A 15,638-nucleotide genomic window follows, 5' to 3' on the forward strand; every position below is an offset into this window, starting at 1 on the left:
GTTAAAGGAAGATGGACTTGACTTTCCCAACAATAGATGTGTTGCTGAACAGAGAGCTTTGAACCTAAAGCGAAAGTTTCTTCGAAACAACCAGTTCTATGAAGAGTATAAAGGGTTCATGAAGGATGTTGTGGACAAAGGTTTTGCCGTCCGGATGACATCTGAACATAAGAACAAAGCAAGTCAAAGCAAGAGGATTTGGTACATACCACATCACGGGGTGTACCATCCAAAAAAGCGCAAGCTGAGGGTAGTGTTTGATTGTGGGGCAACCTACCAAGGTACATCTCTAAATGCAAGACTTCTCCAAGGCCCGGACTTGACTAATAGTCTTGTTGGTGTCCTTACAAGATTCCGGCAGAAGAGCATTGCATTCATGGCAGACATAGAAGCCATGTTCCATCAGGTTAAGGTACCAGAAGAGGATACGGAACTTCTCAGATTTTTGTGGTGGCCTGATGGAGATCTCAACAGCGAGCTAGAGGAGTACAAGATGGTCGTACACATCTTTGGTGCCACGTCTTCGCCTAGTTGCGTAAACTTCGCCCTGCAACAGTGTGCAAGGGACAATGTGGACAGCTTTAGCAATGAAGCACTCTCTTCCGTGCTACGCAATTTCTCTGTGGACGATTGTCTGAAATCGGTGGAAGATGAAAGGGAAGCACTGGAAATCGCCCACGACCTCATTGCTCTGTGCGGTAAGGGTGGTTTCAAGTTAAACAAATGGGTCAGCAACAGCAGAACCTTGCTTCTGTCAATACCTGAGGAGAGTCGATCAAAAGAAATCAAGGATCTGGATCTCGACCAGGACACCCTGCCGGTTGAAAGAGCCCTAGGTCAGCAGTGGTGTACGGAGGCTGACTCATTTGAATTTAAGATCAATCTGCAGGAAAAACCACTTACCAGGCGAGGTATTTTGTCAATGGTGAGCTCAATTTATGACCCTCTGGGCATGCTAGCCCCCGTCATACTCCCTGCCAAGCAGCTTCTTCAAAAGCTAACTGGAATGAAGCTTGGATGGGACGAAATGATCCCTGAAGAAGCTAAGGAACACTGGTCCAAATGGATGAGCGACTTGCAACTCCTAAGCGACTATAAAGTAAAGAGGTGTTTTACGCCGCAGGGCTTTGGACGTCCGGTCTCGGCACAGCTTCACCACTTTGGAGATGCAAGTGAAAGTGGCTACGGTACAGTCTCTTACCTTCAATTGACAAACAAATCCAACATAATTCATTGCTCCTTCATAATGAGTAAGGCAAGGGTGGTTCCACTCAAACCTGTGACCATCCCAAGACTGGAACTCACCGCGGCCACCGTAACCGTGCGAATAGACCGGATGATGCAGGAGGAAATCGAGCTTCAACTTGAACCCTCCGTGTTTTGGACTGACAGCACATCTGTCCTAAAGTACATACAGAACGAAACATCAAGATTCCAGACCTTCATCTCTAACAGAGTCGCCACCATTCGAGCCTCTTCAAAGGCCTCCCAGTGGAGGTACGTGAATGGTTGCCTCAATCCAGCAGACTGCGTGTCAAGAGGCATCTCGGCAAATCGCTTTCTGAAAAATGACATCTGGTTGTCAGGACTGGAATTTCTCTGTCTCCCTGAGTCTGAATGGCCCAAAACGCCAGATTTGACCCTAACAATCAGTGACCCTGAAGTTAAAGTACTTGCAGTAAGTGTCACCACTACGGAAAGCCACATTGAAACAGTCAACAAGTTGCTCTTGCATTACTCCCAGTGGCATTGTCTCAAGAAGGCTGTTGCATGGATCTTGCGCCTTAAAGCCATGCTGAAAGCTCGCATAACCACAGGTTTGGATGGCAAGAGAGCAAAGTGTGAAAAGGGACCTCTCACTGTTGAAAACCTGCAAGAGGCAGAAGCCGCAATCATACAGTTTTGTCAGTCCACTACCTACATGGCTGAGATGACCACGCTGAAGAAAGAGCTTTCAGTAGGAAGGAGCAGCCATCTTCACAAGCTCTCCCCCATTCTCCAGGATAACCTGATTAGAGTTGGCGGTAGGTTGTTGAAATCTGCTATGCCATCCGAGACCAAAAATCCAGTCATCCTACCTGCAAACCAGCATGTGACTCAACTCCTCATCAGGCACGTTCATGAGAACATACAGTACAGGCCAAAAGTTTGGACACACCTTCTCATTCAATGCGTTTTCTTTATTTTCATGACTATTTACATTGTAGATTCTCACTGAAGGCATCAAAACTATGAATGAACACGTGTGGAGTTATGTACTTAACAAAAAAAAGGTGAAATAACTGAAAACATGTTTTATATTCTAGTTTCTTCAAAATAGCCACCCTTTGCTCTGATTACTGCTTTGCACACTCTTGGCATTCTCTCCATGAGCTTCAAGAGGTAGTCACCTGAAATGGTTTTCCAACAGTCTTGAAGGAGTTCCCAGAGGTGTTTAGCACTTGTTGGCCCCTTTGCCTTCACTCTGCGGTCCAGCTGGTGCTGGGCGATTCTTGCTAAAATGTGAATCTCGATTTTTCTCCACAAAGATTGAGATCTACGATTCTCACACGATTTTTTTTTCCACATTTTTTTTATTTTCTTTAAACTGTATTGAAAATTTTTTGAACATTAATAAAATTAAAACGAGGAACAAGAAGCCTTAGTCAACTGCTGAGGCTTAAAAAGGCACATACATCATACCTTAAAACTGAATCCTTGTAAATAAAAGAACAAAATCAACAAAAATAAATAGAAAAATAACCATCTTTTTCTGTTATTATATGTGTGTGCAATTTGGTATAACATGCAATGTAAACAAGATCAAGATCACTCAAAATGTAAACTTAAAAATAAAGTGCAGTACTCACTGAATCAAGTGATTAACTAAAATATTGCAGTACTGATTTTTCTGAATATAAATACAGAACATAAACTTAGGCTTGACTCCATAAAAAAAAAACAAAAACAAAAAAAAACTTAGCCCAAGCCGAGCCAACACTATCCATCTACTGCACTTTCAAGTTCTTGGCTAAGAACACTAACATGTCAACGTTTTGAGGCTTCAGGGAGCTACGATGGCAAGTAACAATGTTCTCCCCTGTACTAAAAACCCTTTCTGATGGGCTACTGGTCGCAGTTATGCACAGGTATTTCCTGGCCAGCATGGACAGACGTGGGTATTGTCCCTTGTGTGTGTTCCACCACTCCAAGGGGTCATTCTCTACGTCCAGAGGTTTGTGGAGCAGGTAACCAGCAAGTTCAGTTTCGACCAGCTGCTCCTCAGGAACAGCTGCAGGAGCTTCCTCGGTCCCCTTTGCTGCTTTAAGAAGGCTGCCCAAGGTAACCTTTCTCTTCCTCCCACCAGGGGGGCACATGGTGACACTGGAGGAAGCTGTGGTGAGAGTGGGTCTCTCCTTGAAAAGGGAAAATATAATTTAGTAAAAAAAGTTGATCTATAGTCTGCATTTGATAAGCTAAGTAATATATTCTCAGTAGTTAATTACATTAGCAGTTAAATAGATCAGTTGTTAAATACTGAGCATGATAAACTAAATCAATTTTCCTTATTGTTTACACTTTATAATATATAGTTAGTTACCATAGAAACGTTCATCATCTCATTCTTCAGTCTGGCTTTAATGGTGGCTTTGGTGTCCTCGTCGATTACATAGTCCAGTTTGTACCTTGGGTCCAGACTTGTAGCTATGTCGAGCAGCTCCTGCGTCTTTGGATCATGGTACTTCTCCTGAAGGTACTGCAGGATGGATGTTTTGATGTCGCATGCGAGTGCAGAGTCGTCGTCCTCCACTTTCAACCATTTTTCAAAGAGGTCAAGGACAGGCTTTACAGACGAGACACTAACATACTGCTCTCCTGATAGTGCATCTGTAAATTCGGCCAGTGGTGTCAGTGTCTTGTCGATCACCTCAAGAACCATGATGTCTTGCCATGACAGAATGTGAGTGCTGATGTTCCGGTTCCGGTCAGTGTTCCGGCAGAGAACACGTGTAATGGCCTCTTGCTGTTCCAGGATCCTCTTGACCATGGCCAGACGGGATCCCCATCTTGTCTGGCACTCTGTTTTTAGCTTGTGGTCAGGTAGCTGGAGGTCTTTTTGTGCTTGTGCAAGCTCTCGCTTCCGCTTCCAAGTGTGGCTGAAGCAGCTAACCACCTTTTTGCAGACTCCCATAGCATGGGCAATTCGTGGATCTTTCATTGAATTCTCTAGAGGTAGAGAGAGGAGGGAAAAATGAACATTAAAAGAAATGAAAGTAGTGTGGCAACTTGGCACCTCATTTTTAAGACCTAATACTAAAATATTAGACTTTTAAGACTTTTTAAGACCGCACGGGAACCCTGTCATTATTCATTTCAGCCTGACTGAAATAGATAAAATATATGTGACACACACACACACACACACACACACACACACACACACATGCACACACACGTTGAGTGATACAATTTTGATAAATAATACAATTCAACACTCACTTAAATGCACAGAGGATTTTACTGTGGGATAGAGTTATTGTACTCGACTTACCTATAGCCAGATGTAATCTGTGTCCGAAACACTGGAGCCTTGTCCAATTGTTAATGGAGCATGCTTTTATGATGTTTGATCCACTGTCTGTAGTGATGCACACCATCCTTTCCTGATCCAAGTTCCAGGAGTTGAGACTTTCCATTAATCCCACTGCAAGTTCGTCACCTGTGTGGTCTTCTGGGAAGAATGCCGTCTGTAAGCACCGACTTTTCATGGTGAAATCACTGCTGATGAAATGAACTGTCAGGCTCATGTATGGTTCCATGGTTCAACTTGACCAGAGATCTGTTGTCGCAGGAAAGTGAGTGACGTCTTGCAGTTCTGTCTCGACTGTGGCTCTGGTCTCGGAGTACAAAGCAGGCAGTGCAGTGCGTGAAAAGTAGTTGCGAGACGGCATCTCGTATCATTTATCCAGCGTTTTCACCAAGTGCTTGAACCCGTCATTTTGAACGGTGTTCATCGATGCCATATCTTTAGCCAAAAAAAAGGTTACAGCCTCCGTTATTTCTTTGTGCCTTCGTGAGCTGTCTGGATATGGCGTTGCGTTATATAACGTTTGAGTTATAGATGTTTGTGCGGTCGGGCGACCTGGCTTTTTCTTTTTTGGATTGTCTTTCGTTGCTTGTTCGTATTGTATTTTGTGGTGTCGCTCCAAGTGATTGAGCAGGTTTATGGTGTTACCTGACTTGGTTTTGACGATGCCATGACATTGCATACAGATGGCTTGTTTTTGCAGGTCATCGTCGGGAGCAAAACCAAAAAAGTTCCACATGCTGGAAGAATGCGGTCCTTTTTTCGGCACGAGAACTTCGCTGGCACTCCCGCTGGCTTGGCCACATTCGTCGTGGCTGTCGTCTTCACTGCCTTCAATGTTCAATTGGTCGCTCATTTCTCTCTTTGGTCCGTCGCCAACTGCGCTGACGCACTTGACTGCGCCGAGTGCTCGCTGCTGTTGCTGCTAATAAAGCTAATGTGCTAATCAAGTGCAGTAAATGAGTGTCGGGTGTCGGGTTGCCGTAGCAACGGGGACCTTGCTGCATGAGGAGACGGACAGAACACAATCCGAATACAATCATATAGCTTATTTTTGCCTTACAAAAGAAGCATTCACAAGCAAAATAAAATACAGAATGCAGCGTGACGTCATAGAATCGTCGCAGTTCGATCTTATCAGGAATGAGATCGCACGAGCGTCTGAATCTGGATCGAGGGTCTATTTTCGATTAATCGCCCAGCACTAGGTCCAGCTCACCCCAAACCATCTCGACAGGGTTCAGGTCTGGTGACTGTGGAGGCCAGGTCATCTGCCGCAGCACTCTATCACTCTTCTTCTTGGTCAAATAGCCCTTACACAGCCTGGAGGTGTGTTTGGGGTCATTGTCCTGTTGAAAAATATATGATCGTCCAACTAAACGCAAACCGGATGGGATGGCATGTCGCTGCAGGATGCTGTGGTAGTCATGCTGGTTCAGTGTGCCTTCAATTTTGAATAAATCCCCAACAGTGTCACCAGCAAAACACCCCCACACCATCACACCTCCTCCTCCATGCTTCACAGTGGGAACCAGGCATGTGGAATCCATCTGTTCACCTTTTCTGCGTCTCACAAAGACACGGCGGTTGGAACCAAAGATCTTAAATTTGGACTCATCAGACCAAAGCACAGATTTCCACTGGTCTAATGTCCATTCCTTGTGTTTCTTGGCCCAAACAAATCTCTTCTGCTTGTTGCCTCTCCTTAGCAGTGGTTTCCTAGCAGCTATTTGACCATGAAGGCCTGATTCGCACAGAACAACTGTTAAGTTGTTCTAGAGATGGGTCTGCTGCTAGAACTCTGTGTGGCATTCATCTGGTCTCTGATCTGAGCTGCTGTTAACTTGCCATTTCTGAGGCTGGTGACTCGGATGAACTTATCCTCAGAAGCAGAGGTGACTCTTGGTCTTCCTTTCCTGGGTCGGTCCTCATGTGTGCCAGTTTCGTTGTAGCGCTTGATGGTTTTTGCGACTCCACTTGGGGACACATTTAAAGTTTTTGCAATTTTCCGGACTGACTGGCCTTCATTTCTTAAAGTAATGATGGCCACTCGTTTTTCTTTAGTTAGCTGATTGGTTCTTGCCATAATATGAATTTTAACAGTTGTTCAATAGGGCTGTCGGCTGTGTATTAACCTGACTTCTGCACAACACAACTGATGGTCCCAACCCCATTGATAAAGCAAGAAATTCCACTAATTAACCCTGATAAGGCACACCTGTGAAGTGGAAACCAGTGTTTCCCACAGGACAGGAACCTATTCGTGGTGGTGTGGTCCTGGTAGGGGGGTGGTATTAAAAATATTTTTCAATACTCATCTGTGTGAAGAAGTGAACATCCAACGTCAGAGTTAATTACGAACGAGCAGAACCACACGGCCGGGCTCCACCGGCTGCAAACCTACGTCACGTCAGTGTAGCGTCGCGGCGTATTCATTTGGGCTCCACTGACTGCGTACGGAAGCGACACGTAGAGACGCCAGCGGGGTTGTTTACTGTTTGCCGAGCCAAGAGGCTGCATGTAGGCTGCATGAAATGTTAAAGCATTTTCCACCTAAGTTATTACATATATTTGAGTTATCTACAAGTTTACTGTACTGTTTGTCATCTACTCGCTTTCAAATGTCCGCCACGGACATTTACACAATGTCACGGATAAACATGGGTAAATGCATGGAAAAAATCATCACATATCACCTCTGATAATGGTTTATTCATTTAAAAACACATTGTGCTCGTTTAGCACACTATTTCATATAGTTTTTATCTGCTGGAGGGTCGCGTAGGGGAGCTTAGCGCGACAAAAATAGAAGAGCCGCGTAAAATAGAGAGTTGTCGCGACAGACGGGGGTTGTCATGCCGCTCCCGTTGCCAGTGGAGCCGCTGTAATTGATTAACAGGGGGGCGAGCTGCTACGGGACTCGCGCTGCAGTTAACACTACTAACAGCGTGAGTTAATGTCTCTGCACATGTTGAGCTTCCACCTATGTTAATACAGACACAGGCTAATAAAACAGCTAATATAATATGATGATTTAGAGTTGTTTGGACCACTTTTGGACTTGTTTGCCCACATATTTGTACCGAGAGGTCTTTGGATCCGTTCTGCTACTACGTCTGCTTCTTCTTCTTCTGGTGGACCAGGTGCGTTAAGTGCGTCTTTACAATGCATACCGCCACCTATTGCACCGGAATTGTAACGACAAGCTACATTCACAGACACTGAGTCCCATTATAATGTGTTTATGAGCGAGGTCGAACAGGTAGCGCCACAAGCAGAAAAATCTATATGTGGCGGAGATAATTTATTCGTGGCGCACAGCCACAGATAAATGAATGTATGGGAAACACTGGGAAACCATTTCAGGTGACTACCTCTTGAAGCTCATGGAGAGAATGCCAAGAGTGTGCAAAGCAGTAATCAGAGCAAAGGGTGGCTATTTTGAAGAAACTAGAATATAAAACGTGTTTTCAGTTATTTCACCTTTATTTTGTTAAGTACATAACTCCACATGTGTTCATTCATAGTTTTGATGCCTTCAGTGAGAATCTACAATGTAAATAGTCATGAAAATAAAGAAAACGCATTGAATGAGAAGGTATGTCCAAACTTTTGGCCTGTACTGTAGGTCATAGTGGAAGGAGTCACACTCTCTCACGGTTGAGGCAGAAATATTGGATCCCTGGAGGACATGCTGCCATTCAAAAGGTCATCTCGAAATGTGTAACCTGCAGGAAACTCAGTGGAGTAAAGGGTGAACAATACATGGCAGACCTGCCGGAGGAAAGAATCACACCTGATGATCCACCCTTCACAAACGTGGGTGTGGACTTCTTTGGCCCATTTGAGTTGAAGCAAGGTAGAGCCACCGTGAAACGTTATGGCATGATTTTTACCTGTCTCAACATCAGAGCCGTTCACCTGGAGGTCGCACACAGTCTCAACACTGACTCATGTATCAACGCTATCAGGAGGTTCATTGCAAGAAGAGGCACCGTCAAGGTCATGAGATCAGACAATGGAACCAATCTGGTGAGAGCTGAGCATGAACTGAAAGAAGCAATACAAGGTTTAAATCACGCACAATCCAAAATAACCTTCTGAACAGGGAAATAAACTGGATATTCAACCCACCATCAGGATCACATCATGGAGGAATCTGGGAGAGACAAATAAGAACCGTCCGACGCATTCTCAGTGCTCTGATGCAGCAGCAAAGGCTTGACGAGGAAAGGCTCACTACCCTTTTCTGTGAAGTAGAGGCTATCATAAATGATAGGCCCATCACCACAGTGTCCAATGATGCAGGAGATTTGGAGCCGCTTACACCTAACCACCTTCTGGTACTTAAAACCAAGCCTTTCCTTCCACCCGGTGTGTTCAACCCAAGTGACTGTTATGGAAGAAGAAGGTGGTGCCAAGTGCAATACATGGCCGATCTCTTCTGGAAGCGGTGGGTAAAAGAATATCTACCCGAACTCCAAAAACGACAAAAATGGACCAGGAAAAGAAGAAATTTTATTGCAGGAGGCGTTGTCCTCATCATTGACGACACCGCTCCAAGGAACTCCTGGATCATGGGACGAGTCACTCAAGTCTTGTCAGATTCAAGAGGTTTTGTATGGCAAGTGCAAGTCCAGACAAAAACCAGCTCACTCTGCCGACCTATCACAAAGCTTGTCCTGTTGGTGGAGGCCCAAGATGCCCTGTGAACCACCCCCCCCCCCCCCTTTCCTTCTCTTTCTCTCCTTTCACACACACACACACACACACACACACACACACACACACCTACAGACTGATTCCTCATGAGTTATTGTGCGTTTATACTAGAAGACTCAAAGAAGGACATCGTGGACATTGATACAGTGTCATTGGCACAAAACTGTAACTGTGTAACTGTATAGGAAAAAGGTGTGGTGTACTCCATTATGTTTACTGTTGTAATTGACATGTGAGGTTCCATGACAATTAGGGGCCGGAATGTTGGAGCCATGATTATGATTTTCCAAATTTTTGCTTTTGGAGTTGATTTTTGTTTAACGACTTTGTGTATGGATTTTGTTATTATAAAATATGTCAAATGAAATGAAAATGGGTTTGTTGCAAACTGTATTTGCGTTAATTGTTAATCTTACAGGTAGATGTTACTTTGACAATCAGCTGATTGAGCATCGGCTGAGTGATTGCTAGCAGCCGTGTATAAAGAGGTGGAGCTGTCAGCTGTCTAGTGCTTTTTCTGGTTTGTAGCGACACGGTTTTTTGACCGCTTAATGACAGCAGTTAAGTTTTGAAGTCTGTGTTTTAAGTTTCGAGTGCCTGCCCTGCACCTTGTGGTAAGACAAGTTCATTTGTACTTTTAATATGGAACGCAACAACATGGAACATGTGAAAAGTGAACGGAAAATAAATGTGACAAAAGAAACCGGATTCTGACTGTTGTCTAAGGCGTGTCAGCCAGGCGCACACACCAAAGAACAAATACGTGGAATGGAAATTGCCCTTACAAGAAGTATGACTAATGACTAATGATGGCAGCAGCAGCAGGAGGCATCTGGCAGGACCACGGCAGCAGCACAACCACACACGTCACGCTGTCCAGGCACCGCTGCGATATGAGTTAATCTGAGAGACAGTGAAGCACAAAGGCTCCGGACAAGAAGCCAAGTTAGTGACATCCAGAATGGCCGAGTTAGCAAGATGCAATAATAGGATACGAGAGAGAGAAGGAGAGAAGGTGCCTGGTGTATTATAGGGGGGTCCTCCGGCAGACTAGGCGTAAGTCAGCCTAACTAGGGGCTGGTACAGGGCAAGCCTGAGCCAGCCCTAACTATAAGCTTTATCAAAGAAGAAAGTCGTAAGTCTAGTCTTAAATGTGGAGACGGTGTCTGCCTCCTGGACCGTAACAGAAGATGATTCCACAGGAGAGGAGCCTGATAGCTGAAGGCTCTGGCTCCTGATCTACTTTTGGAGACTTTAGGGACCACGAGTAACCCTGCGTTCTCAGAGCGCAGTGTTCTGGTGGGATAATATGGCACTATGAGCTCTCTAAGATATGACGGAGCTTGACCATTTAGAGCTTTGTAAGTTAACAGTAGGATTTTAAATTCAATTCTGGATTTTACAGGGAGCCAGTGCAGAGAAGCTAAAACAGGAGAAATATGATCTCGTTTCTTAGTTCCTGTTAGTACACGTGCTTCTGCATTCTGAATTAGCTGGAGAGTTTTTAAAGACTTACTAGAGCTACCTGATAATAGAGAGTTACAGTAATCCAGCCTAGAGGTAACAAAAGCGTGGACCAATTTTTCTGCATCTTTTCGGGTCAGGATAGGCCTAATTTTCACAATATTACGCAGATGAAAAAATGCAGTCCTTGAAGTTTGTTTTAAATGAGAATTAAAAGACAAATCTTGATCAAATATTACTCCGAGGTTTCTTACGGTAGTGCTAGAGGCCAGAGCAATGTCATCTAGAGAAACTATGTCATCAGATAACGAGTCTCTGAGTTGTTTGGGGCCAAGAACAATAACTTCAGTTTTGTCTGAATTTAACATCAGAAAATTGGTGCTCATCCAAGTTTTTATGTCTTTAAGGCAGTTATGGAGTTTAGTTAATTGATTACTTTCTTCTGGCTTCATCAATAAATACAACTGTATATCATCCGCATAACAATGGAAATTTATATTTAGTGATTTCCGATGATGTTACCTAAAGGAAGCATATATAGAGTAAATAGGATTGGTCCGAGCACAGAACCTTGCGGAACTCCAAAACAAACTTTGGTACGTAAGGATGATTCATTATGAACGTCAACAAACTGAAAACGATCAGATAAATAAGATTTAAACCAGCTTAGTGCAGAACTTTTTAGGACAATTAAGTGTTCCAGTCTCTGCAGTAGAATTTGATGGTCAATTGTGTCAAACGCCGCACTAAGATCTAATAAAACAAGTACAGAGACAAGTCCTTTGTCTGAAGCAATCAGAAGGTCATTTGTAATTTTAACTAGTGCTGTCTCAGTGCTATGATGCACTCTAAATCCTGACTGAAATTCCTCAAATAAATTATTATCGAGGAGAAAATCACACAGCTGGTCTGCGACTATTTTCTCAAGGATCTTTGACATAAAGGGAAGATTAGATATTGGTCTATAGTTGGCTAACACCTCTGGATCCAGGGTGAGCTTTTTTAGTAGAGGTTTAATTACAGCTACCTTAAAAGACTGTGGTACATAGCCTGTTAATAAGGATATATTGATCATATCTAATATATGAGTGTTAACTAAAGGAAAGACCTCCTTAAGTAGCCTAGTTGGGATGGGGTCTAAGAGACACGTTGATGATTTAGATGAAGAAATCACTGCGGTCAATTCTTGAAGAGAAACTGGGGAGAAGCAATCTAAATATATATTAGGTTTTACAGCTGTGTTTGAGGTTAGATAGGTACTATCTGAGGACAGGAGGTCATGAATTTTGCCTCTAATAGTTAGAATTTTGTCATTAAAAAAGCTCATAAAATCATTACTGCTAAGGGCTAAAGGAATACAAGGCTCAATAGAGCTTTGACTCTCAGTCAGCCTGGCGACAGTGCTGACGAGAAACCTGGGGTTGTTCTTATTGTCTTCTGTTAATGCTGAGTAATAGTTTGCTCTGGCATTGCGGAGGCCCCTCTTATAAGTTTTGAGACTGTCTGTCCAGATTAAACGAGATTCTTCCAGTTTGGTTAATCGCCAATTCCTTTCAAATTTTCGCGATATTTGTTTTAATTTGCGGGTTTGAGAGTTATACCAAGGCGTGAACTTTCTTTGCTTTTTTAACTTCTTTTTAAGAGGAGCTACAGAGTCAAGTGTTGTTCGCAGCGAGCCTACAGCGCTATCGACAAAATGATCAATTCGGGACAGGTTAAAGTTGGTACAGGAAACCTCTGTTACTGAGGGACTTGGTATTGAATTTAATGATGGAGTAATCTTTTCCTTAAGTTTTGCGACAGCACTATCTGATAAACATCTAGTATAGTAACTGTTGCTGAGTGGCGTGTAATCGAGTAAAAAGAAATCAAAAGTAATCAGATAATGATCCGATAGCGAGGGATTCTGTGGAAAGAGTTGTAGGTTATCAATTTCAATTCCATACATCAGAACTAGATCAAGGGTATGGTTAAAAAAATGAGTGGGTTCATGTACACCCTGACTGAAGCCAATGGAGTCTAATAATGAGATAAACGCGGTAGCCAGGGAGTCATTATCAACGTCAACATGAATGTTAGAATCGCCTACAATAATAACTTTATCTGATTTAAGAACTAAACTGGATAAAAACTCTGAGAAGTCAGATACAAATTCAGAATACGGGCCAGGAGCACGGTACACTATAACAAATAAAAGTGGCTGCGAGGTTTTCCAGGTCGGATATAAAAGACTAAGAACGAGGCTTTCAAATAAATTATAATCTAGTTTAGGTTTAGGGCTGATTAACAGACTAGAGTTAAAAATGGCTGCAACTCCCCCTCCTCGGCCGCTGCCTCGAGGAATGTGGGTTCTATTATGACTGGGAGGAGTGGACTCATTAAGACTAAGATATTCATCTTGACACAGCCAGGTTTCAGTGAGACTGAGTAAATCAACATGATTATCTGATATTAATTCGTTTACTAACACTGCTTTAGACGATAGAGACCTGATATTTAACAGTCCGCATTTAATTCTCCTGTTTTGTCTTTCTGTATATTCATTTTTATATCAATGAAAAAAAAAACAAATCTGTGTTAGTAAATTCTTACATTTTTACATGTATTTCACCATGGCAAGTTGGAAGTAGACATATTCTGCCATATATGAAGAGGGGAGACTCTCTGAAATCTGGCAATATAAGAACCATGATGGTGGGACATTCTGTCACTTCATAGTTGTTCAAAACGTGGTTTGTGCCAGGCGGACATGATTACCAGTATTTTTTATTATTGCAAGAAATTCCATTGACTCATTCACAAGTTAAAAATGTGTTTTACCTGAAAGAAACATGCAATATTTACATCTAAGATAATAGAAAAATAGTAATAATATTATTCCTCTCTATATGAAGTGACTGATAACAAGATCTGTATAATGGATTGTAAAGAAATTCGTCAGGTTTTTATTTTGTAGACATTTGATCTGGATTTATAGCGTGATGGGATCACAGCACAATGATGTGTGTGGTATCACTGGAAAGCTCTGGTCCTGCACTTACATGTGATATGTGTGGCATTTCTGTGCGACCCTGCATTCGCGAGTAATCCATCCAAGAGTAATGTGTGTGCAAAGCTGTATGAAAGCTTTGTTATACATCATTTTATTAATTTTATCAATTTTTTCACTGTGAAAACATTGGGCTACCGACAAGTGGTGGCAGTCTAGGTCTTGGTCTTTTCGGAAAGCTATGGTTCCGCTGTTTCATGTGATATGAGTGGCTTCTCGCTACGACGCACAGTTGCTGAGAAAATCCATACAGAAGAACAAGTGTGAATTTGGATGCACTATGCGTTGTTCGGGCGCCCTCTATAGGGCACAGGCATAACACCGTGGCACAGGCCACGGCGCAGCTCGCTGAGATACGATATAAAAATATCTTTGCGTGCGTGCCCTCGCCCACAGTATTTTACTCGATATGCGTGAAACCAAAGGTAAAACTAAATGTTGAAATAGCAGTAATACCACATTCATTCAAAAAATGACACAAGGGATGGAAAGGGGGGATGGCAGTTTTATAAGGGGGATGATTTTGACCGTTTTTATTTCAAGGGGGATGCCATCCCCCCTCATCCCCCCTCAAATCACTGAGTGTATTCTGTTTTTTTCTGTAATTATTATTATTTTTTTTTTTTTTCTTTTTTTGTCTCCTGCTTTTCTTTCTTCTTATATACTTTATTTGATTTTATCCATGTATTGAAATTACTATGAATCGCTTTGGCAATATTGTTTCTAGACTGTCATGGCAATAAAGGTCTTTGAAATTGTGAGAGTGAGAGTGAGAGTGTGTGATTGAGTGAGTGAGTGAGTGAGAGAGAGAGAGAGAGAGAGAGAGAGAGAGAGAGAGAGAGAGAGAGATGGACCTCTTCATTAGGTGACCCAGCTTCACTATGCCAGCCTCTCTGTCTGGATCTCAGGCTAACAGATGACAGGACCTGAGAGGAAATGAAACTGGTTCCAAAGAGGAGCTCCTCAAAGAGCCACACACCAGGTGTCCCCACAGCCTTTTGGTGGAATGAGAGGACCTAGCCTGGCGTTGCCAGACCCAATTCGCAAAACGCGAATGGGTCTGGACACGGAGTGTACATTTCCTCTATTCCCGAGGGGCGGTATCAACGGCTGTCACTCAAAATGCCCCTTCACACAATTGGAAAGACGGAAAACCAATCAGAGTAAACGAAACGTGTGACGTAGGCTCGCACAACGCCAGTGTAAACAGACCAGCAAGCTGCAGCGGAGATGAGCTGTGATGATGTCTGGGAAAGATTCTTGCTGTCTTTGCGGATTTCCTCCTCACTGTGGACTCCGAGTTGCATGGCTGTGATTCTCAGCTTGTTCCCTTCCCTGACCTGCTCCCCCATGAGAGCAACTAGTGGAGAAACAACAATAGCCACTGGGTTTTCACTGAGTCCCATCTTTTTCCCGTTTAACAGAGCCAGTTGGTAAATTAAATCTTTACCAAAACCCGTAGGAAGGAGGACAAACACATCGTTTTTTTCAATAAAAGCTTTCAGTGCAGCCGTTTCTTCTGCTTTTAAAGAAAATATACATTCCAGTTCGTTCAACAGATTTTCCATCGCAGATTCAAAATCAGTAGCCATGTTGGTTGTTTACGAAATGCATTCACTCCGCTCCTTGTCCCTCCTATTCTAATGACATGCCCATCCCAAAGTAATAAACGGTTGTGATTGGCCCACTAAGTTTTAACCGATGCTAGAATGCACCTTTGTGATTGCATGGCCAGACTGATCTGCGGAGTGAAATAGAATATGAGCTTGCGAGATTAGGATGGTTTCACCAGGCTAGGTAAGACTGGGGCTGGAGCAGGAAGAGGTGTTTGTCCAG

General features: G+C 43.2%; 2 protein-coding genes across 4 annotated transcripts in view; one reads left to right on the top strand and one right to left on the bottom strand.

Moving 5' to 3' along the window:
• Positions 1-15,638, top strand: part of nlk2 (nemo-like kinase, type 2) — a 209,145-nt gene that overhangs the window by 111,393 nt on the left and 82,114 nt on the right. The gene's annotated exons all lie outside the window — the stretch shown is intronic.
• On the bottom strand, positions 2,367-5,177 carry LOC125889100 (E3 SUMO-protein ligase ZBED1-like). Its single transcript, XM_049576822.1, has 2 exons — positions 3,581-5,177; positions 2,367-3,395 (listed from the first exon to the last, which is right to left on the bottom strand). Exons 1-2 carry the CDS (start codon positions 4,196-4,198, stop codon positions 2,988-2,990), a joined length of 1,026 nt encoding a protein of 341 aa, XP_049432779.1. The 5' UTR covers positions 4,199-5,177; the 3' UTR covers positions 2,367-2,987.

Source organism: Epinephelus fuscoguttatus, linkage group LG5 (assembly GCF_011397635.1).
Source record: "Epinephelus fuscoguttatus linkage group LG5, E.fuscoguttatus.final_Chr_v1".
NCBI lineage: Eukaryota > Metazoa > Chordata > Actinopteri > Perciformes > Serranidae > Epinephelus > Epinephelus fuscoguttatus.